We start from the raw sequence: 24,045 nt of genomic DNA, 5'->3' as shown, positions 1-24,045 counted from the left end.
CCTGTTTCGCTGTTGCACACACGGTGCACTCCATTCCCCATCGACGGACGTCCAACCGCATCGATGGCCACCAGAAGTGTCTACCCAGACTGGACACGGTTTTCTCGAACCCCAAATGGCCCGCGCATGGCGACGTGTGGCACCAAGCAAACGCCTGCTTTCTCAAACGGTGAGTGGGTATCAGAAAACGGTTGCCATGCATAGGCATGCCGTCTACCGTCTTCCATTCCTTATGGCATGATAGCCATTGTCTCCATGCGAATGTACAGATTCCTTTCTGGACCCCTTTTAGGAACTGGTCAGGTTGTACCGCCCCTATCACCGCATCCGGCGGGATGATTGAGTGCACTGGAGCAGGGGGTGATTCTATCGCAGACGATTGACGGGACAAGGCGTCCGCTTTCCTGTTTTCTGAGCCGGGCCTGTAGGTGATGTGGAAGCGAAATCCAGAAAAGAAAAGCATCATCCGTATTTGCCACGGTGACAGGTGTTTTGCTGCCGTCATAAACTGCAAGTTGCGGTGGTCCGTGTACACCGTCACCTCATGTCTGGCCCCCATCAGCCAGTGTCTCCACTCCGCAAAAGCGTCCCTTATGGCAAGGAGTTCCTTCTCTGCAATATGGTAATTCCTTTCTGCAGTGTTCAGCTTTCGGGACATGAACGCCACAGGGTGTAACACCCCAGAGTGTTGGTGTCGTTGAGACAGTATGGCTCCTATGGCCACCTCGGAAGCGTCTGCTTCCACCACATATGGTAATTCAGGATTCGGATGAGCCAAGATTGGCGCAGAAATAAAAGCTTTCTTCAGTTTTACAAAGGCGTTCTGCGCATCTGCGGTCCATTTGAAGGGCTGCGCCTTCCGCAGCAACTGTGTAATAGGGGCCACCAATCCTGAAAACCCATCGATGAAGCGATGATAAAAATTGGCGAACCCAATGAAGCACTGTACGTCTTTCACCCCCTGTGGGGCTGGCCATTCTTCCACGGCCTTAACCTTGCGTTCCGCCATTTCCTGTCCTGCAGGACTCAGCATCACTCCCAAGAATTCCACAGATGTTACGTGGAAGTCGCATTTGCTGAGTTTGCAAAACAGTTGGTGATCTCTGAGCCTCTGGAGTACGTTGGCCACGTGGCGTACATGGTCCTCCTCATTGTTGGAATAGATGAGAATATCGTCTATGTACACCACTACGTACTCATCCATGATGTCTCTGAACACCTCATTTAAGAAGTACTGAAAGGCCGCAGGGGCGTTGCAGAGCCCGAACGGCATGACTAGATATTCGAAGAGGCCGAAACGGGTCTTAAACGCCGTCTTCCACTCGTCGCCATCGCGCATCCGCACCAGATGATATGCCCCCTTGAGGTCCAGTTTCGTGTACACCTGGGCCTGTTTCACCTGTTCCAGTAGGACACTTATGAGCGGCAGAGGATACCGATTCTTCACGGTGATAGCGTTCAGCTCCCGGAAGTCTACGCAGGCCCTTAACTCACCATTGGCCTTCGGGATGAAGAAAAGGGGTGGAGCGGCGGGAGATTTTGAGGGTCTGATGAACCCTAAACCCAGGAGTTTATCTAGGTATGAGCGCAAATGGAGGTTCTCCGGTTCAGTCAGTGCGTACAACCTGCCGCTAGGGATGCTGGCACCTGGAACCAAATCAATCTGGCAATCGTAGACTCGGTGCGGGGGCAGCACTTCAGCCCTAGCCTCATCGAAGACGTCCTGAAAGGCAAGGTAGACTTCGGGCAACACAACTGCTTTCTCGGCCGCTGTGGCCACCATGTATTCTCTTGTTGCTCCGGATGTGTGCACCGTCTGCACTCCACAGTGTTGGCTGCAATACGGTGATGTCATTCTGATCTGGTGGGTTGCCCAATCCACTGTCGGGTTGTGTTTCACTAGCCAGGGAAGGCCCAAGATGATCCTGTACTTTGGGGCTCGAATGATGCTAAAATCGATGCCCTCTTCATGAACTTTTCCATACCTCACTGGTAGCACACGTGTGTGGTGCCCTATGGGGCCTGTGACCAGTCGTCTTCCATCTACCGCATACACATTCTCAGGGCGTTCCTTGGGTACCAGGCTGATCCCCAGTCGACCTGCCTCTTCTTGGTCCATAAAAACACCTGTGGCCCCGGAGTCCACCATGGCTTCTACCGCCTTCCACCTGGCGTCTACGAAGATGTGGACTGTGATGTAGATGTGCTGTGGTGGGGATCCAGAAGGACTCAATAAAGAAGGGATGACAGTGCGACTCCGAGAGGTCCCTTCGTCTCTCAGGGAGTCAGGGAGTTTTCAGACGGGACATCGATGGCAGCGGTTACAGGCCTACCCGCCCTGTTGCGGATAGTCTTTGGTTTAGCCGGACATTCACGGACGTAATGTCCCTTTTTGCCGCAATACAGGCATAGGCCCTGTTTACGTCGGGTTTCCTTTTCTGTGGCGGTAAGACTGGCCCGAACGGCCCCAATATCCATGGGCTCGGCTATATTAGAGACACTGCTTTCTGAAGCCCCTGGCGTCCCCGGGGAGGGCAAGGTTTTCACTCTCTTTTTGTGATCTCCTCTGCGTTTCCCTAACCGATGATCCAATCGTAGGACCAATGCTATTAGCCCTTCACATGTCTTGGGCTGGGGGTCGATTTGTGCTACGACATCCTTGAGATCTTCACTCAGCCCTTGGTGGAACACGGCTATTTGTTTAGACACAGGCCATTTCGTTTCCGCAACTAGTCGACGAAAGGGGTTTAAGTAATGTACTACGTCGTGGTTGCCCTGATGTAATTCGAGTGATTCACGATCAGCGGTGTAGGTATCCGCCCGTCTATCGAACACTTTCATGAATTCCTCACGAAACGCACCCCAATCACATAGGATGGGGTCATCCCTGCCCACAAGGGGCACCGCCCATTGAGCCGCGTTTCCAGCGAGGTACGAGACGAGAAAGGCCACTCTGGTCTGACTCGTGGGAAATGCCTTGGGCTTGCAGGATAAATGTAATGCCACCTGAGTCATGAACACTTGAACAGTCTCGGGGTCTCCGCTGTATCGTTCCGGATTGGCTAGAGGAACAGTCACAGGCATCTCTACTACTACCGCAGGGGCGGTAGGCACGGTGGCGTTTCCTGCATCAAAGGGATTCCTCTGAGCTGCGTCAAACCTGGCCTTTAGATCCGCATTCTCCTGCCTGGACGCCGCGAGCTCTACTTGGACTGCTGCCAAGGCTGCCACCACATCGTCCAGTGTGGCCATGTTCTGTCTGCCTCAATCGGGAGACGATTGAAATGTTAAGGTCGAATATTATGTAATCCCCCACTTCTCGGGATCGAGGACTAATGGCAGAACAAACCACGGAAACAATTGTATTTCTATGTTCTTGTTTAATAATCACAAGTACACATAGAATAAGGAAAACAAAAATAGAAAGAGCGATACAAGTCTCGCAACACAAGGTCTCTCATACGTTACCCATCAGCCGTTGGCTCCTAATTATAAGAGCCGGGATCCAACCGTCCTCTGCATGGACACCGGTCCCGGTGTCCGGCCAACAGAGGACACTGTGCAGAGAAACGGCCGAAAATGCCGTTCAAAAACGACTGATGGGGGGGCACACTGAGGAGTCCTCTGCAATCCTAATGGCCTCGGGAACACCAGTCAAGGTGTTCTACCAAATGGTTCAGTAATTAACCAACAACCCAAAACAGAGACGCAGCAACCACCTCCTTTGGTGGGCGTCTCTATTCCTGTCCGTCTCGGGAGCGTAGAAACCAACGCTCGACCAAGACTCCTCAGATGCAAAGTACAACGAGCAGCCGCTCGTTTCCTGGAGACTTTACCGTAGTTCCAAACTGCGATACTTACTCCAACGTCGAACTAAACACAGCTCCTTGTTCCCGTGAACACGGAACAAACGGGACACAACGGACAGCCGATCAGGAATCAAAATATTCGGCAATGTCCCTTCGGCCCATGCTCCTTTTATACTCATTTCCGGGTGCGTGACGCACACGCTTGGCATGCCGGATCTTGTAGTTCCTGAGCCTTCCGAGCTGTGATCTGTCTTCTGTACTGGGGTAGAGTTCAGCGCTCACCCGTGCCACGTAGATCTTGACACATTAAAATCCTCTTGCCAAGTCTTAAACTCCCCTTTTACTACATATACGTAGCCTATAAGGAGGGCCCTAGGTAACCCCTAGGACAGGATACTGTGTAACTAAAAGGTGGACATGTACTTTGAAGTTTTAAATGGTTTGGAAGTGTAAATCTTCTAGATTTGTTTTTTACTACTGTGAGGGCTACCCCTTCCATAGGATAACATTGGGGATTCCTTATTACATTTACTATGCTGTAATTTCCAATTGGGACAGGTAGCTATTGATGTTTGTGTTATGAAATTGCAAAGATCAACCCTGTTTTTTGTTAAAGTTCAATTTTTCATTAACATTTTGAAAATTGGCATTTTACTGCCCTTATCCCCCTTGTGCATGTAGCCTGCTTTGGGTCAAATGACTTGGTGTAACTGACACCAAGTATTGGTGGATTTCTCACAGACAGTCACACAATAAAGGGATTAGGTGTGCCTTAAAGTGACATCTGTGGCAGGATAGGGGGCACAGTTAACCCCAAGCCCCACTTTGCAACTGAATAGGGTGTGCTTTGCCTCCATGCAAAGGGCCTACCAACCCCACATTGCCACTGCAGCAAGCTTTGAGCCAGGGCAGGGGAGACGCACAATTCCATGCACTTGACAGCCACTGTGCACAAGTTTCTCCCACCTTCAAGAAGGAGGCACCTGGAGTACTACTATTGAACTGCTGCCCTGAAAGACTACTGTTTTGAGGGATTGCTGCCCTGTCCTCTTGCTGCTTTGAGGACATTAGCAAGAGTTGCATGCCTTTTCATTCATCTTATCAGGCTTATTTCCAGGTCCTTTATACTACAGAGCATTACAGAGGTTGGAAGTCAACAGTTTGAGGAGAGGTTTAAGGTACAGAGATTAGAATGTTCTACTGAAAGAGGTAAGAGAGGATTTGATATGGTTGTTGAACAATTGAAAGGATGAGAATGGCCAAGTAATATGTGTGATTAACCTTCTTTTTGCAATATTTCAGGGCACAAGACTGCTTCAAAGCCCTTTCGAACAAGACTCAAGATTTACTCAGGGAATCTTGGGCTTCAGGAATTTTCACCTCTTTCTGTCTATTTATTATTGCAGCACATATATTCTATACAAGAAACACTTGTACTATCCCACCCAAATTTGCTATTCCTGCCCCAGTTCCATTCCATCCATTGACCATGTCCATGACACGGCTCCCTCATTGCAACTGTCTGTGGCTGTTGTTCTACCACAGCCCTTCTTTCCTGCCCTATCAGTTAACTTGCTGTCTCATTTACCTCCTACCTACCCTCTGTTGTCGAGTCCATGCCACAGCCCCTTCCTCCTGTATGGTCCGATGTGCTGCCACTGCCTTCTATTTAGCTTGATGTGCAGCATCATTGTCTTCCTGCTTAGCCACTGTGCTTAGATGTCTGTGTGCATGTCCCTGCTCCCTCCTTTCTGCCCACCATATTCCATGGGCCTACCACCCTCCTATCTACTTTGAGTGTTCTGTTGAGCTGATAGTGCCCCTCCCACTTAGCTAGCATGGTCGGATGCCTGCCTAGCATGGAAAGATGTCTACTCCCTTTAACTGCCTTCTCCACTCCACTCTCCAGGTAAAGTTCCATTTCCCTATCCCCTCCACCTGTCCTCCATGGTCCATTTTGCTGCCACTTCCTTCTGCCCACCATGCTCTGGTGTGCTGCAACTGCTCCTCCTGTCTGCCCTGCATGATCTGTTGAGAAGTCCCTTGCCCTGCCCTCTTTTGCCTGTGCCCAGCCCCTACCCCTCCCTTCTGTCCTCCATGGTCTTTTGTGCATGCCCCTGCCCCCTCCCTCTTGTCCACCACGGCCCATGTGCTGCCACTAACCCTCCCGCTTGCCATGCATGGTCTTTTGTACTGCCACAGCCCAGCCCACCTGCCCTGTGTTGTCAGCTTGCTGCCCCTGACCACTTCCCACCTTCCCTCTATTGTCTCCGTGTATGCCATTATAGACTCAGTGTTGCCCTCAATGGTGTGTTATGCCATCTAATGCACACAATGCATGCATGTGTACGTTTGTTGAAAGTGCATGTTTCAGCCTGCATGTCAGAATCATTTAATGAAATAGAAGAAGATATTTGAGAACTCACTTGAAATGTCTCCTATTTTTTCTTTCTAAAGCACTAACTGTAATATCTATGAAAAACGGAACCCCCTCATTTTATTACTTTCTAAATTATTGAGCACATGCATCAAAGTAATCAGTTGCGATTACCAAATTGCAAATGTTAAGGATTCGCTATTTGGTAATGGCACATGCGTATGCATGAAGGATTTGCAAATATTTTGGAAAATCCTTAACGTTTCCCAATATCGAATTGCAAATTGCAAATGGGTATTAGCAATGTATTCCCATTAATTCCTATGGGCCCATAGGAATGAATGGGAATGCATTCACAATTTGTGATTACCAAATTGGTAATCGCAAATTGCGAATGCAATAGCAAGGGTGCTAGGGAGCCTAAGGCCCCCCTGATGCAACCCTAAAAAAGTTAAGTGTGCACATGTGGCTCACACACATGCCTTAGGTGCATGTGTGTGTGCCACATGGTACTTAAAAATGCACTTATGTGCATTTTTCTAAGGATTAGCAAATTAACATCAACTTGTGGTTGATGGTAATTTGTGATTCCAAAATGCAAAGTTGCATTTTAGAAATTCTTATACATCGCATTAAGGGAATCGCATACTGTGATTCCCTAAATGCATTTGCAAATTATGTAATCACAAAAATTGCGATGACCTATTTTACAAATGAAATGCTGTTGATGTATAGGAAAAAGCATTTTACTGGTCGCAACTGGTAAAAAGCTTTCTGCACGTGCCCCTGAATGATTTAAGTTTTACCAGTTTGATTCAATCAACATAGCTTCAGGTGTGCCATACTATTTAGCATAAGTAACACTGTTAACGCTCTAGTTGTTCTTTAGAACACCCTGGGAGGCTGCAACTTAATTTTCATGTGGCTGAGTGTGAATTTACAGAAAATACTCACTCATTTTCCCTTTTGGAGGAAATCATGAAAAAACTGTTTTCTTTCAAACATGATTCCTGAAATCCCTTTAGAAGGATTTTCCACAGGGTAAAATCTCATTAGAACACACCACAAGTCTTAAAATTAGTATGGTAACATCAAAAAATGATTTTTATTGTAAATAAAATCTGTTATCACCCTTTATACGTTTTCCTTTTTGGGACTCTCAAAACCTGCCATTCACTACAATGCATTTGAATTGTTTGCTATCATGTACATTGGTCCCAAGATGGCTGCCAACACTTCCTGGGTAAAGTGTTGGCAGCCAATCAAATTTCAATAGGAATATGGGCTCCCAGGCCCTATATCTTTTAAACCTGAATATCTATGAGACTACTGAACAGATTTACACCAAATCACAAAAGCCCGCTTTCTGAACCAACTTCTAGATTTCAGCCAAAGTTGGTGTAATTCTGTTCAGCAGTTCGGGCTGCATTCGTGTTAAAAAAAGGACCCCCCTTTTATCTCTTCCTCCCTTGACAAATCACTACAGCAGCTGAACCAAAAAAGGGTAGTTTTGTGAACATTTTGTGAAGATTTGTCAAATGGTGCCAATGTTATTGGCTTAACAACAAACGCTTTTCCTATGGGAACTTTGGTCCTAAGTATAGCTACCTACTGGCTATCACCAGCAGGTAATATATATAATATATTAGAGGGGTGTATATATAATGTATATATACATATATATATTAGAGGAGTAACAACAGAGAAACTTGGAAAAAAGCTGAGGAAATCCAAAATGTTTAAAGGTACCAATATAGGAAGAAACCAAGACAAATTAAAAGACAAAAACAAAGAAACCAAAAACAATTGTTACTGAGGGGGAGATCCACAGAAAACAGGGGGCCAAGAAAGGAGTCAATTACAAGATAAAACAATAATACATTTGAGTCAATACAAACTTACAAATGAAGAAATAAAGGAAGTTCTGGATTTTGGATTGTCATTCTTCCCGATAACAAAAAGTCATTATGCACCAACTAAGATAGATCTCATCAAGTTTGTGAGCAAGCTAAATTTGAAGTATATATGTCATGTGCAAAAAGTATCTTGGGAGACTTGTCTAATGAACCAATTTAAGACATGGATATTTTAACAGTGGGTAATCTGGAGGCTCTGAAAACTCTTGAGCTATTACAAGAAGAATTACCCTAGTGCATTGGTATGAAATGTAGCCAGACAGAAGCAGAACTCTTCCTGAGTAAAATGTGAACTGAACAAACTAGCAGGAGTAGTGGGATGATACATCTCTGTGAGAAATTGGTTTGTTGGTTGGGGGTGACCCCTTTCCAATCCACAACCCCTGGTAGAGTGAAACACAAAACGTCACTAAAAAAATCTGTGCTTAACCCTCTGATGGTTTGACAAAAAAGCAGCCATGCTTAAGTTAAATGCAAAGTGTAAATACGTTATGCAATGTTCAACAGGCCAGATACAGGGACCAGTTAAGGCCCGCTGAGAATTGTACCTTATGTCCTTGATGCATGGCGTTTAGCCATGCAGTTGCAGTTATGAGGAAAAATATGGGTACTGCGTGACATGGTTTGCACAGTGTCAGATCCAATGAGCGATGTGGAGTCCCGTGACGAGTTGCGTCATGTGGCATCAGTCCTGACGTGGAGCTGCAAGGGCTGTGATGTGAGGTCCTATGTCAAGTTGCGTTAAGTTATGGAAACAGAGGTTCCTAGCTTATTTAGAATCATCACAATACAGTATAGAACACAATAGGCTACTATACGTGAAAGTCTCCTTGCCCAGCCGGACAAGGAATTTATTTATAAACCAATGTCAGATATAATTACAGTATGTTTCTACACAAGTAGCGTGGCACAAGCCTGTGACGTACTAAGGGAGAAAGAAAGTAGAACAGAGTGAAATGGGTGTTTTCAGGCAAGAAAAAAGAGCAAACAGGGCACTGTAAGCAGTAGAGGATAGTGACAGTGTCGCCTGGAGTTGAACATACAAAATCACATTTAAAATATACTGCATGTATGCCCACTCATGGGTGTCGATGTTTCGATCCGTATTGCTCAATTACATAACTGGGATCATCATCAGGACTTAAAAATAGATTTGCCTGAATGTAACAAAGCCTGTTGGGAGAAACAGAGAAAGTAAAAGATTTTTAAACAATAAAAAATGACAAAGGGCGGTCATCGCATGCCTTTCATCTTTGTAACAAAATCCGGAATCGCAGTGTGTCACTGTGTGGGGTGACAGTGCTTGTTTACAGATCAAAGTACACTCTTTAATAAACAATAAACCTCAGAATCGCAGTGATGTTGGTGCGATAAAAACGAAGGATTGTGCAGAACAAGTGACTGGACAGGATCGTGCAGGACGTGTGGATAGGGAATGCTCAGGGCTCAGTGAGTTGGTGATTGAGCCGAGCACCGTGCATCTATATTTGTTCAGGGATCTGTGTCCCGGTGATTCAATAAGGCTGGAGAATATACAACGGACATACCTCTGAATAAGAGGTTAGAGTTGGGGAAATGAATGGGCTGGTTTTCAATGGAACATACGGGGAGAAAGGTCTTTGGATATCCAAGCAGAAGCGCAGGTAGTGCTGGATATATTCTCATGTGTCCCGTTGCGGCATTGGGCTGAACTGTGGGAACAATAAAAACTGGTAAATGGGGACCATGATGACGTAGGAACAAGGGGAGTGGAGAGAGTGTATAAAATGCATACCCGTTAATTGCTATGTTTTACACTCCTGTTAAAATCCATGAGGAATTTGGAGGGAAGTTATCCTGGTTCTTTCAATTACGCCTGGTTTGGCGGGCTGGAAAGAAATAATTAAAGTTACAGACATTGAGATGGAGCTATAAGTGACTCGGTCGAGTGGGTCAGGTCGGGAAACCTACTACATTAGGTGTGTTAAGCCTACCTTAAATAGTGGGTAAAGGTATTGAGTTGTTTGAGTAGGGCTCAATGGCCGGCCACTCGTTTCACGATCGATGTCGGAATGGGACGCTGAAAATAAAAGGTATATTTCGTTAAGCGTCTCATGTCGGAACCACGATTGGATATGGAGTTGGGGTTTTTTGGTTTAATCATGTGCCTAGTTGAGAGCTACTTACCGAGTCGGATTGGAGCTCGCGTATGACCAGGATACTCGGTCTCGATGCCGGTTCCTTGTGAGGAGCATGGGAGTGTTACTTGTAGTCTGGCAATCCGGTCACGTGCTGGTGAGTCAGAGCGCTATCTTGGAACGGTTACCTAGTATATGGCTCACTCAGTGATGGCGAGGGCTCGAGGATGAGGTTATGAGCGCCATCTTAAAGTGTTGAGATGGCCTAGGGTCTCATTGATGGGTTACATGGTGATTTTTGTGAATTATAAAACATGCCTCAAGTTGGGAGTGGCATCATTTAAAGAGATGTGACGGCTAACTGGACAAGGGGAGGGGAGTGCAAGCATACCGATATCATCAGTGTGGGTGAGCACATGCTTGTGCGGAAAAATTGTGACCGATATTTCAGTTCAGTGAAAATTAAAAACATCGTAACTCTAGATTGCTAGGTCCAGCAACTCTGTCTGGTTGGCAGATGTATCGTTTGTCTCAAGTCATATCTGCGGCATAGTTCTTTCACAGAAGTGTGGTCTAGTCTTCACTTCGGTTATGTCCTGTGTGGATGGTGTTGAATTGTATGATTGATTTGAGTTCTTCACGATTCAGGAGTTGCTGCAGATTACCACCTCTCGGTGGTAGTTTCACGGATTTCAAAATTGTCCATTTCATATCATCTGCTGTGTTTTTCATAGATGCAAAATGTTCCACTAGAGGGGCATTAAGAGTCCCACATCTTATGCGGCTCCGATGCTGGCTTATACGTGTCTTCACCTTTTGTGTTGTTTGCCCCACATACAATTTAGGGCACGGGCATAAAACCTCATAAATTACATTACAACTGTTGCAATTTGTTAAATCTTTCATATCAAGTTGCATCACATTGCATTGGTTCCAAAGAGGAACTGCAAGGGCTGCATTAGGTTATGTAGTGCTGCAACAGCTCTGATGGGAACCACAGCTGGGCTGGCAGAGCACTGTATTCCCTATTTCAAGGGTCCAGGACTGACAAGAGCCCGACTTGGGGGTTAGGACTCAAAGCAATCTGAATACAGGTGCAAGGCTCAAGGCCCAAATATTCTTTAGAGTCACCCTGATTGTCCTGGGTCCAAGGTGCAGCTTTAATCTTTTTTCTCCAGGCAGCAAGTCAGCAGAACAGTACAGTTCCTTTTAGTAGAGGAACAGAGCAGCAGAGTGGCAAGGCAGCAGAACAGTCCTTCTTGGGAGTCTGCCTCAGTTCCAAAAGTGATCTTAAGAGTTGGGTCTTAGGGTCCAATATTTATACCTGGTATCTACTTTGAAGTTGAAGGGAGTTTTTCCCCTACAGAGGTGTCTGGAATTTCCTGTCTCCCTGCCCTGGCTCCAGTTGTTCTGGGGACACAGCAGGCTAGTGTGAGGTAATTTCTGAATGTGCTGGCCCAGCACTTTTGAAGTGCAGGTGTGGTAGGTAACAACTCTACCACCCATCAAGCCAGGATAGCCGATCCTCCAAAACCCACACCCTCTGTTATTACTGTCTGGAAGGAATACACGAAGCCAACTGCCAACTACACCTAGTCTCATGTGGCTCAGCAACATGCTGCAGGTACCAAATGGTTAGGACAAGAAAATGCCAACTTCTAAATGTGGCATCTTCAGAATTGTGACTAAAAATCCAACTTTACTATTAAATAGGGCTTTAAATAAAATTCCTCAAACAACAAACATGACTTTGCTACCTGCTCACAATAAAAAGTTATCACTTATTAAAGATATTAGGGTAACAAAACATTATCCCATGGGAGAGGTAGGCAATAGTGAAAAACTCATTTGAGAGTTTTCTTTTTAATACACGGACATGTACAACTCAAAAGTACATGCCTAACTTATTAAATACATTGCACACTGCCCTGTGCGCGGTTTAGGACCTACCCTAGGGGTGAGTTATATGTATTAAAAACAGAGGTTTAGGCCTGGCAAAAGGTTTATTTTGCCATGTTAAACTGCCCATTAAAAGTGCACCCAAAGGCTGCAGTGACAGGTTTGAGAGACATGTTTGAAAGGTTACTTAAGTGGGTGGCACCGAGTGCTGCAGGTCCACTAGTAACCTTTATTTTCCTGTCCCTAAGTGTCGTATTTTGACGATGGCTGGGTAAGCGCTTAGCTTTGCTACACGATTCCCGCTTAAATTAGCTATACGTAGAAACGCCATTTTGTATGTGTTGGCGGCCATCTTAGATCATGAACGGCCTCGTGGCCGGCGTGCCCTTTAGTCCGTTGTCCGTTCCACTGACCACTTCAGTCTGCCCAGCAACAGGCTATTTTTAGTACTGGTCAAGCCACACATGCGCAGTTCACACTGACCAGTCATTCCTCAGGAATGTGCCGCAAACTGACCAGTGGGTTTGAAACCCTCCAATAAGCTGGCAGTATTCCAAAATATGCCCTTATATGTACATGATGTTCTGTAACTTTGTGCCGCGTGTACGTTTTATTACCTGTAGAATCATATAAAAGAAGGGTCACACCGATGTTCGGTGTGATACCTCTTGCATTACCGAAGGGTGCTGTTTGAGCGTACCACCACCCCATGGGGTCTTAATAAACTTGTTCTTTGACTTTTACAGTTTCCGTGCCAACAGTTCTTGAATGTAAGTGGGTTATCTTCGGAACATGTAGGCCTTGGGAACCCTGATTACTTCAAATTGGCGACCACGAAGGGACTCATCGGCGACTCGGATGCCCGAAGGAGAGGTCGTGACGAAGGCTTGGAAACTCGCCATGGACGCGCGCTGCCACGAGTGACCCGAGTCTTGGCTGCCACGGTGTTTTTTCCTTTCCTTCCGATCTGACCTTCCAGGTGGCGCCGGTCTCCGACTGAGTTTTCGAGTGTCTGCATCGCTGAGAAAGTGCCGTTTGGCTGATTTGGCTTACAAGACCTTGGCAGTTGGAATCTGGAAATTTGAGAATTTGGGTAAGCTTTGCGTTCGGTAAGGTAGTCTTCGGACGCTTACTGAAGTTCTATGATTTGTGTTCGGTAAGGTAGTCTTCGGACGCTTACTGAAATTCTGTGATTTGTGATCGGTAAGGCAGTCCTCGGACGCTTGCCGAAGTCCTACGTTTTGATTTGAGTTAGCTAACATTGTGAATTTGTGATCTTTGAACTTATATGTGTAGTGCACTTCACATAGGCAGGCATGTAGAGATGTTTCTCTAACTTTGTTTTTTCCCTTTGAGTGGCACATTTGTGTGAAGTACTGTAAGTGCCTTTTTATACGGTGTCACGCTTTCGTGATACTTTTTGAACATGCCTGTTTTCAGCACACTCCGAGGGATGTGCTGTCTTGGAGAGGGTACCTCAATTAGGTTAGCGGAATCACAGCCGGCTCCCCCAGAGGGAACACCAAATCGTGAGATGTACATCAAACATGGCCTTCCCCCTATTATGTACAGCAAATTATGGCATAAGTATACAAAGGCCGATTTCTGAATTGCAATGGCCTCTACATGGGTCGTTCGATTTACGTAAAGTACAGTTTGTAGAGCAATGTTTGTTTCAACGCAGGTCTAGACAAAATATGTTTGATTGCGTGCGAATGTGGGAGAAAGCGGTGCGCGAGCGAATGAAGCGTGAGGTTGCCTTGGCGGACAAAGAGCAGCGCAAGGCTGCTCGGGATAAGGCTTTACAGCTTGAGGAAAAGGAGGCTCAGGAGAAGAAAGAAAGGGAGGAACGGGAACGTAAATTGCAGACGACTGGTCAATTTCCTATCCGCCGACCACTTTATCCTGTCCTTAATAATGAAATTGATGATTTTTCTTTGTTAGATCGGTCACCGCCTCCGTATGTTTCGCCGACGGCTCCAGCTGGGGATTCAGAGGACGATGGACAGGATAAGTCGGATCACAAGGGTATATCTGCTCTCAGGTTTACTACGGCGAGGTCCGCTCATCTGCGTAGTTGGGCTCGTAAAGTGAATAAGAATTGTGTTTCTCAGGAGCAGTTGTTAACAGAAAAGAAAGCGTGGTCGGATCTTGAATTAATGTATTTTCTGTCTAGTTTGGCGGATGAAGTTGTAGGCGCGTATCGGGAACTTTCAGACACGTTAGAATCTAAATCGTTGTCAGTGTATCGTGAGAATTTGGCTAAAGGTGATTTTGATCTTTCAGATGTTGACGACCTATTCAAGCAACTGATCGCGCTACGGGATGAGACAGCCGGATTGCGGGAGGAGCGGAAAAGGAGGCAAAAGGAGTCCGGTTCGGGAAATAATGGGCAGATTAAGGAGTGCTCTCTCCGTGGTTCAGATAAGAGTTCTGCATTGCATGTTATGCCTATGCGTGAAGCCGCGCCTTTGTATGTTCCACCTAAAGGGGAAGGTACGGATGATGATAAATTGTCGAAGGATGCGAAAGGGTATTTTGTGTATAATTGGGTATATACGCCGTGGAATAGAGCAGACGTTATGGCGTTGAAAAATTTGTTACCTGATCTTCGAAAAAATCCGGCGGCATTTTATGAAGGGGTGGAAGGGGCTATTTCGTCTTGTGTGATGACTCTTGTGGATATAGATTTGTTCTTTGGGTTAATTCTGCCACCTGATATGTGGCGGCAAATTCGTAAAAATAATGATGAAACGATATTGGGGGGGACATGGAAAGAAATGAATGCTGCAGATTTGGACAGGGAACCAGCATGTAAGCCTTGTCAGTTAATTCTAGATCTCCCGGCAGCTATTTTGACTAAATTAAAGACGCTTGTTCCATCTAAAAAGATTGATTGGACCATGCTAACGTCGTGCAAGCAGAAACCCGATGAAACGGTCTCAGATTTCTTTACACGCTTCGAGGAGGCATTTCATGATTACAGTGGTCAATCTTTGACAGACGATACGGGTCGACATTTGTTTGTAGATAAGTATGTGGCTAATCTCCTACCGGAGATTGCGAAACGATTGAAGTCGAGTGAAAGTTCCTGGGCCACGGCGACCCCTGCGTCCTTGTTAACTATGGCTCAGTATTATGAGCGGCAGGAATTGGAGGCTAAAGAAAGTGTGGAGAAAAAGGCGAAGGAATTGAAAACGAAGGTGATGTTGGCGCAGGTTCGGGGAACACAGGGTAGAGGGAATGATAGAGGTCGACGGGGTGGAGGAAATACGTCATATGGTCGTACGGACATAGCGGAGGATCAATGTGCTTATTGTAAGGAGTTTGGGCATTGGGCCGAAGATTGTCCGGTACTTCGTGAGCAGCGTAGTCAGCGTGGTCGAGGAAGTGGAAGGTCGAGAGGAGGTTATATGGGAGTGAGAGGTGGCGGAGGTGATCGTGGAAAGGTTGAGGAGAGGGGCCGTGGCCAGGATGAACGAAATACGTTTGATAGGCGGAATCAATATCAGATTTCGGAGGGAGAGAATGTGGAACACCAGGATTATGTGCATGCATAGGACTGCGTAGGATGGGGTAAGGAATCAGTTGAAGTGCCGGTAGATCAGCAGGGTCCATATGTAACAGCGGGTATTCTGGGTTCTACTGATCAATTTCTAGTCGACACAGGAGCTACACGTAGCGCTTTGTCGAAAACTTGGTTCCGAGGGCTCCCCTGTCTGGCGAAATGATTACATGTGTAGGGTTTGATGGCACACCCTCCCCCAGCCCATTGTCCAAGCCCCTTGCACTATGTCTTGACAAATACTTTAGTTTTGGTCAATTTTTGTTATCACCCCATACCCCAGACAATATCCTGGGTATTGATTTGCTTAAATATTTTCGAGCGACAATACGTTGCGCCCCGGAGGGAGTACGGGTTATCCTGAATGACAATTATCCTGACCCTGACAGGTTTTACGCAATCTCAGATATTTCAGCTTTGGCCTCTCTCCCGCACACGTTATGGGCGACCTCAGATACGGATGTGGGAGAGATGCGTATTCCACCGATACATATTACTGTTAAGGAGGGGGCCCCTCTACCACGAGTGCCACAGTATAAGATTTCGAGAGAAGGTGAACTTGCATTGACACATATTGTTCAGGATTTGATTTCTGCAGGGGTTGTGGAGGAGGTCCCTTATAATGTTTGCAACAGTCCTATTCTTCCGATCCTTAAGAGAGATACTGACGGCAAAATCTATCGCTTTATTATTGACTTGCGAGAGATCAACAAAATTGTCATTCCTCAATACCCGGTGGTGTCCGATATTACGACCCTGCTTACTTTGGTTCCACCAACGGCCACCACGTTTAGTGTAATTGATTTAAAGAATGCGTTCTTTTCCATCCCTGTTCATCCTGATAGCAGATACCTGGTTGGCTTTACGCTAAATAATAAATCGTATAGATTTTGTCGAGTTCCCCAGGGATATACTGAAAGTCCTAGCATCTATAGTCAGGCTTTGAAAAGGCAGTTGGATTCCTTTAAATTGCAGTCTGGCGTTGCTCTTATCCAGTACGTGGATGACCTTCTGCTGGCTGCTGACTCTTATGTACAATGTGAACAGAGTACACTTGCGTTGCTTTCCTTTTTGGCACAGAATAATCATAAGGTTTCGAAGAAGAAGCTTCAATACTGTAGACCTCAGGTGACCTACCTCGGTCATCTGTTGTCTAAGGAGGGGCGTGCATTAACATCTGATCGAATTCAAGCAATTTTAGACACACCAGTCCCACGCACGCAGAGAGATGTACGTGCCTTCATAGGGTTGACGTCCTTCTGTAGACAATGGATCATGGGTTTTTCACATATCATAAAACCTTTGCTAGCATTACTGTCCAAAGCTACACCAATGCCCCTTGAGTGGACAGATGAATGTCAGAAGGCTTTTGAACAGTTGAGGCAGGCCCTTTGTTCCGCACCCGTGTTAGGCACACCAGACTACACGAAACTTTTCACATTGTACGTGCACGAGAATGATGGGTGCGCATTGTCAGTATTAGTACAATTACACGGGGATAAGCAGAGACCATGTACATACTTCTCTGCCATTCTGGATCCTGTAGCGCGAGGGTTGCCTGGGTGTTTTCGAGCGGTAGCAGCAACAGCAGTGGCCATACGGCAGAGTGAGGGAATAGTGTTATCACACAAACTGTTGGTGTTAGTTCCTCACGCAGTAGATGCCCTGCTAAACCAAACGAAGACCCAATACCTCACGAGTGCACGGCTAACAGGATATGAGCTGACACTTTTGGCGCCACACATTACACTGAAAAGATGCGCTACTTTGAACCCTGCCACTTTATTGCCCTATCCGGCCGAGGAGGGTCAGGAAGAAAAACACCATGATTGTGTTTTCCTGACCGAGAAACAGACAAAGGGTCGTGTCGACTTACAGGATGTCCCACTTTCAGATGTGGATGGGGAACTGTGGGTTGATGGATCGTGTTTAAGGCTGCCAGATGGCACGACTTCCGCAGCCTATGCGATCACGACACTTAAGACAGTGGTAGAAACAGCTAGGATACCACAAAAGTCGGCTCAGGCAGCGGAGCTGATAGCCCTAACAAGAGCCTGCGAACTGAGTGCTGGTTTATGTGTGAACATATACACGGACAGCCGGTACGCCTTTGGAGTGGCACATGACTTTGGGCTACTTTGGAGAGAACGTGGGTTTTTGACATCTCACGGAGAGCACATTATGCACGGAGAACTAGTGCGTGATCTCTTAAATGCGCTGCTAGGTCCAAAGAAAGTAGCGATAGTAAAATGCAGTGCCCACAAAAAGATTACGGATAAAGTGGGTCAAGGAAATGCCTTTGCAGACAGCATAGCAAGACAAACGGCTATGTCCCCAACTAGCTCCCCCATGTATGTGGTACAATCACAGGCTGAGCGATGGAGTGATGCTAGAGCGGAAATATTAGACATTCAAAAATCAGCTACTGAATCTGAAGTTGCGACGTGGGCAGCAGATGGGGTACTAGATGACGAGGGTTGTTGGAGAAGCAAAGACATGGAAAAGTGGAAATTGCCTGCAGCTTACTTGCAGGCGATGGTCCAGATGACACATGGACTGGCGCATGTCGGAGCTCTTGCAATCACTCGGCTTTTAACACGAGTTTGGGAACATCCCGAGATTGCTAATACTGCAAAGAGAGTAGTGCAGACCTGCCTGGTATGTTTGCAACACAATCCTGGAAAGGGGACCCATACTCCGAAAGGAGGGTTCGTTCCACCTTCTGCACCATTTGAGGTACTCCAAATGGATTACATCCAACTTGAGCGGTGCAATAACCTGAAGTACGTCCTAGTGGTGGTATGTGCTTTTAGCAAATGGGTTGAGGCCTACCCCACGAAAGATAATACGGCTTTGACAACAGCTAAGGTGTTGCTTAAGGAATTCTTTCCTCGCTTTGGAGTTTGCAAATTTCTGTGGAGCGATAATGGGCCTCATTTTGTTGGAAAGATTGTGGAATATGTACTGAAGGGGTTAGGGATTCAGCAGAAGTTCCACGCTGTATTCCACCCTCAGTCAGCAGGTCTGGTCGAGCGGTACAATGCAACGTTGAAGCTCAAACTGGCCAAAATTGTGGCGTCTACATCGTTGAAGTGGCCAGATGCTTTGCCGCTAGCACTACTCTCTCTTAGATCAGTACCCCACTCACGAACTGGCCTTACGCCCTATGAGGTGGTTTTTGGGTGCCCTATGAATATCTGGGGGGTGCCCAAGCCGCGATTAATACATGATGTGCCTTGTGTTATGATGAATGATTGTTTGGCACGATTAACAAATGATTTGCTCTCTATTCACCAACAGGTTCGAGAAGCGCTCCCTGACAACTCTACTGGAGAGGGCCATGATCTCCGCCCTGGTGACCACGTGATGATTCGCTCGTTTGAGAGAGCAAGCAGTCTGGAGCCCAGGTGGAAGGGCCCCGAACAGGTCCTCCTTGCAACCCGCACCGCTGTACGAGTGACCAACAGGAAGCGGTGGGTGCATTCGACACATTGTCGCCGTGTCTCTCCGGACCTGGTGACTCCTGCTGTGCTGACCGACTACAAAGAGATTTTGGAGAAAGAAAAGAGCCCAGCTGTGACGTCGGCCGAAGTTGAGGGAGCCTTCCCGGACCACACTGTTGCCGGACGAGACCGCTACAACTTGCGCCCTCGATAAGAAGATTTTTGTATTTTTAATAACTGGTTGGTTACCGCTCCAGGTTTGTGAAACGGAAACCGGGAATTCCAAGGGGGGGGGATCAGTTCTGCCAGAGTAGCGACACCCGTCTTGGCCCGGAGAAGAAAACAACGGCTACCTCGGAGTTCAGCACCACATTTTTCTTTTTTTTAGGTATACACGTATGTGTATGTGAAAATTTGTGACTAAATCGAATTATTGAGACTCAGCGAAGGTTTTCAGAACTATGGCATTATCAGCAGTACGAGATAAGAGATTCTTGGGTGCCTTTCTCTTTGTTCTGACTATCGTAGTGATTGCGGTAATAGCCTGGGTAGTCGAACTTGTGGTACCTGCACGTGAACATTTGCTGCCTACTACCCCGGCTCCATCTGAACATTTCCATTTCACCCTGCCCTATCATGAAGAACCGCACCGACAGACTTATCTGAACAATAGTTTTATTCAGATCCTACATCATACACATAATATGACAAACACTTCAAATTGCTGGGTGTGTGGGATGTTGCCTGGGCATCAGAAGAAAGGGGGTACTCCACTCATCCCTCTCCCGTTTTCGCATAATGGGTCCTGTAATGCATTTTATACTCTCGTCTTTACTTTGAGATGGCCCACAAAAGGGGGAGTGCTTTTTCGTTTGAATAAATTGTGTCATCATGATCGGGATGGGTATCCACAAGCTGAGGGTACTCGATTTGAATATGAAGAGTACCGCCCTGACAATGTGTCTGCTTCCCGAATGTATAGCAACCAACGGAATGTTAATGTATCAAATGCACATGTCATCAACGTTATCGCTACCAAAGCAGACCTATGTATACGCAATAAAGGTGTAATTTCTGTTGGGAGAAGTGAATGTAACACTACACTTACGTTTGATAGTCCTACTGTTATATCGTTTGTCAGTTCCCGAAATACTCACTTCATCTGTGGAACGAAGGGTTATCATCAGCTTCCTTTGGGATGGTCAGGCACTTGCTACGTGTCTTTTGTATTGCCGTCTGTATTCATTGCCCCACCCATGTACCACAACAACTACATCCTCTATCACGACTTTGTTTTAAATCGTGATAAACGCTCCCTTGTCTGGACGATGTTGACCAAACGGACACTACCTTGCAACAATATGTGGACTTCAATTTGGGTTTGTTCTCTTTCGTTGGGGCAGCTTTGAACAGTCGAAAGATCCGACCACTAACTTGTGTTGTTGAGGCTGTGGCTAATGATACCGTAATTGCACTTGGAAATATCACTGAAGAAGTACAGATTTCTAGAATTGTTGCGCTTCAGAATCGGATGGTTCTGGATGTAGTGTTAGCTGATCGTGGGGGGGCATGTAGAATCATCGGAAGTAGCTGTTGCGTTTACATACCTGATAATTCACCTTCTGTATATGATGCTATCACTAAACTACATAAGATAGCGGCTGAAATACATCCCGATAATGGCACCTGGACTCTGTCAGGATGGTTCTGGTCAATACTCACCACCTGGGGATGGAAACTGTTAATGATTCTATGTATTATTGTGGGAATTCTGTTTTCTATTTGTTTATGTATCCAGTGTGGCCCAGTTTTTTGTTCTATGTGCTTGTCAGTTTGTGTACCCTCGAGACGAGCTCTTGCCCATGATAAAATGATGCTTCATAAAGAAGTAACACAAATAATGCTAATTGACATAGAAGATGAACACCCTGACTATGTCCACTATGAGGTAGCTTCAGCTAAACGCTAAAAGGGTCGTCTGTCGTATTTTGACGATGGCTGGGTTAGCGCTTAGCTTTGCTACACGATTCCCGCTTAAATTAGCTATACGTAGAAACGCCATTTTGTATGTGTTGGCGGCCATCTTAGATCATGAACGGCCTCGTGGCCGGCGTGCCCTTTAGTCCATTGTCCGTTCCACTGACCACTTCAGTCTGCCCAGCAACAGGCTATTTTTAGTACTGGTCAAGCCACACATGCGCAGTTCACACTGACCAGTCGTTCCTCAGGAATGTGCCGCAAACTGACCAGTGGGTTTGAAACCCTCCAATAAGCTGGCAGTATTCCAAAATATGCCCTTATATGTACATGATGTTCTGTAACTTTGTGCCGCGTGTACGTTTTATTACCTGTAGAATCATATAAAAGAAGGGTCACACCGATGTTCGGTGTGATACCTCTTGCATTACCGAAGGGTGCTGTTTGAGCGTACCACCACCCCATGGGGTCTTAATAAACTTGTTCTTTGACTTTTACAGTTTCCGTGCCAACAGTTCTTGAATGTAAGTGGGTTATCTTCGGAACATGTAGGCCTTGGGAACTTCAAATGCACATGTAGAACCACACAACTAGGGACTGATAAGTAAATTAAATGTGCCAATTGGTACACACCAATTTCAGCATCTTTAGAAAGGAGAGCACAAGCGCACTTTAGCCCCAGTTAATGGTGTTAAAGTGTGCAGGCAGGAGAGGTGTGGTGCCGCAGCCAGGGCGACTGATGCTGTTCTATTTAAAACAATGAGGGAAAGGGGGGCCTCACCTTGGGCTTTTTCAGCATGATCACCAACAGCTATCCCTCCTATTGTTAGAGGAGACCAGTGTCAGTCTATCGAAGTTTGTCACATTATTAGAATGGCCAGACCCATTTAATATTAGATTTTCTCAACTTTAGGTGGTTGCTGTTGGATCTAGCCTTTTTTGCAGTGCTGCCCCCATATATTTTGCCTTCTGCAGCTGAATCTTTTTCTGTTGGCATAAAGACTCTGTGCACTTTTTCCCTGCTAACCAGGTGCAAAGTGTTAGTGCTTTCTTCCTAAACCTTGGTGCAATTGGCATCTACCTGATTGATACTTGTAGGTTAGTTTTAAGTACCTAGTTAATGGTACCACCTCATGCACACACAGGAAACCAGGCATGTCCTGCATTTGTCTTCTCCAGACAGTTTTGAGTCTGGGGAAGGGAAATAACTTTCCAGAACTGAGGTAGGAGAGGAAGTCCTCGACACAAAGGCTGTCACCATTTTATAAATATTAGACCTCCAGAGCCACTCTTCAGAAAACATTTGGAGATGTGGATGTCAGGGGAGGACTGCTCTGCTGTCAGAAGTTTGCACTTCTGCTTGAGGTGCTGCCTTTCTGTCCAAGAAGGAAGACTGGACCTTCTTGCCTTCAACCCCAGCTGACCAAAGTGTCTCAAAGGATCTGTTGGCGAACCTCCTGTGTGAGCTACAGGGAAGCAACATGCTTCAGAAACCTTTCTGCAACTGCCCAGCTGACCAGCAGCAACTGGGGTTGCCTGAGTCCTGCTGGCTTCTGCTAGGGTGAGTCCCTGATCCCCAAGAGCCTTGGCTGACATCAAAGTATACTACTTTATAAGAAAATGTGAAAATCCTTATGCTTAGGTGCCTCATGACTGCAAACTGGCCCGTTCTCGGCAAGTCTCTGCCACTGGCAAAGATCGTGAATGCAAAGTACTGATGTGAGAATAAACATCAATACTACAACAACAGCCGCCTGCGACTCCTGACCAGTTTTTCGCGCTACAATGATGACTGTCCGAGACAGTCAGCCTCTTCCTCACTACCTGCTACAACGTGAACAGAACTCTTTATGCTGGATTTTTAAGGTAGCTTTTTAGCAGGACTAATCTGGTCCCTGTATTTGACCCGCACTCCATTGCGGTCAGACTGAACTTGTGGTTTTCTCCCGATCTCGTATGATCAGATGACCGCAGGTGGCACTTTGTGCTTTCAACTAATATGTTCACATAAAACATTAAATTGAATATTTTCAGTTCTACTGATTGGATTCTTGTTGTTATGTTATCACTTTATTTATAAAAATGTAACTCTATTTCTCTAAATTGCTTTGGTATTTGTCCTGTTGTGTTGTCACTTTATTACTGTTTGAGTGTGGTATATATACTTTCACATTGCCTCTTGGTTAAGACTGTCAGTTTTCTGCTAAGCTACCAGAAGGCTAAGCAAAAGGTGAACTTAATCACTATTGTGGTTCACCCTGACAATGATAGTGGTTGTTCCCTGAGGGAGGCCTCATCCTCCTCATCCGATAACCAATGTCTTACAGTTGCTTACCATGCATCAATTTGAATGGATTTGCCTCCATCTATTGCTAAAGAAATTTGCTGCAAGAGCTAACGATCTGTTTCAAATTCCCTTAACAGATGAAAAGCAAAATGTGAAAAGACCAACATCAGGGCAAAGAGCATCAGATCATGGGAAAATGCGAGGCATCTATTAACAAGGAGAGTCAAGCAAGATGCCTTTTATTCGAAATGAAAAGTTCATTTTTGTGCGTTCCAATTTCAGCTGAATTTCTTTAATATTTTGGTTCAGTGAGAGAGACAATCTAGCATGTATGTCTGTAGGACTCACTTCACACGAATACACAGAAAATGCATTAACTTAAAAAAAAATGAATATCTACCAAACTTACCTGGAAACAAACTTGTGAAATTTAACTGGTCTGGTGTTGGTTTTGGGGGAGCCACACACGTTATTGCTCCATTGGTATAATCTTGAACTTCACATCTCTGTCCTGCAAAGAAGGTCATACTAAAAATGTTACTGCCTTACTGTGCAGAATGTGTTCGCAGCTGGGCACTATATCATGCATTCTTTAGAATAGAATGTTGTACAATTATGAAAGTGGTGTTTGTCATACTTCCACATTTCTAGAAGT

The 24,045-nt window shown here is 45.8% G+C and overlaps 1 protein-coding gene across 1 annotated transcript in view; it reads right to left on the bottom strand.

Annotated features, from left to right (window-relative positions):
• LOC147724582 (fibrocystin-L-like) overlaps positions 1 to 24,045 on the bottom strand; it is a 2,246,326-nt gene that overhangs the window by 1,980,551 nt on the left and 241,730 nt on the right. Inside the window, exon 12 of the mRNA XM_086918063.1 lies at positions 23,800 to 23,901. Coding sequence (XP_086774189.1) covers positions 23,800 to 23,901 — 102 coding nt within the window. The remainder of the gene's footprint in view (positions 1 to 23,799; positions 23,902 to 24,045) is intronic.

This window comes from Lissotriton vulgaris, chromosome 4_1, assembly GCF_964263255.1.
Source record: "Lissotriton vulgaris chromosome 4_1, aLisVul1.2, whole genome shotgun sequence".
Lineage (NCBI taxonomy): Eukaryota > Metazoa > Chordata > Amphibia > Caudata > Salamandridae > Lissotriton > Lissotriton vulgaris.
This window is presented reverse-complemented; position numbering and strand designations above follow the sequence as displayed.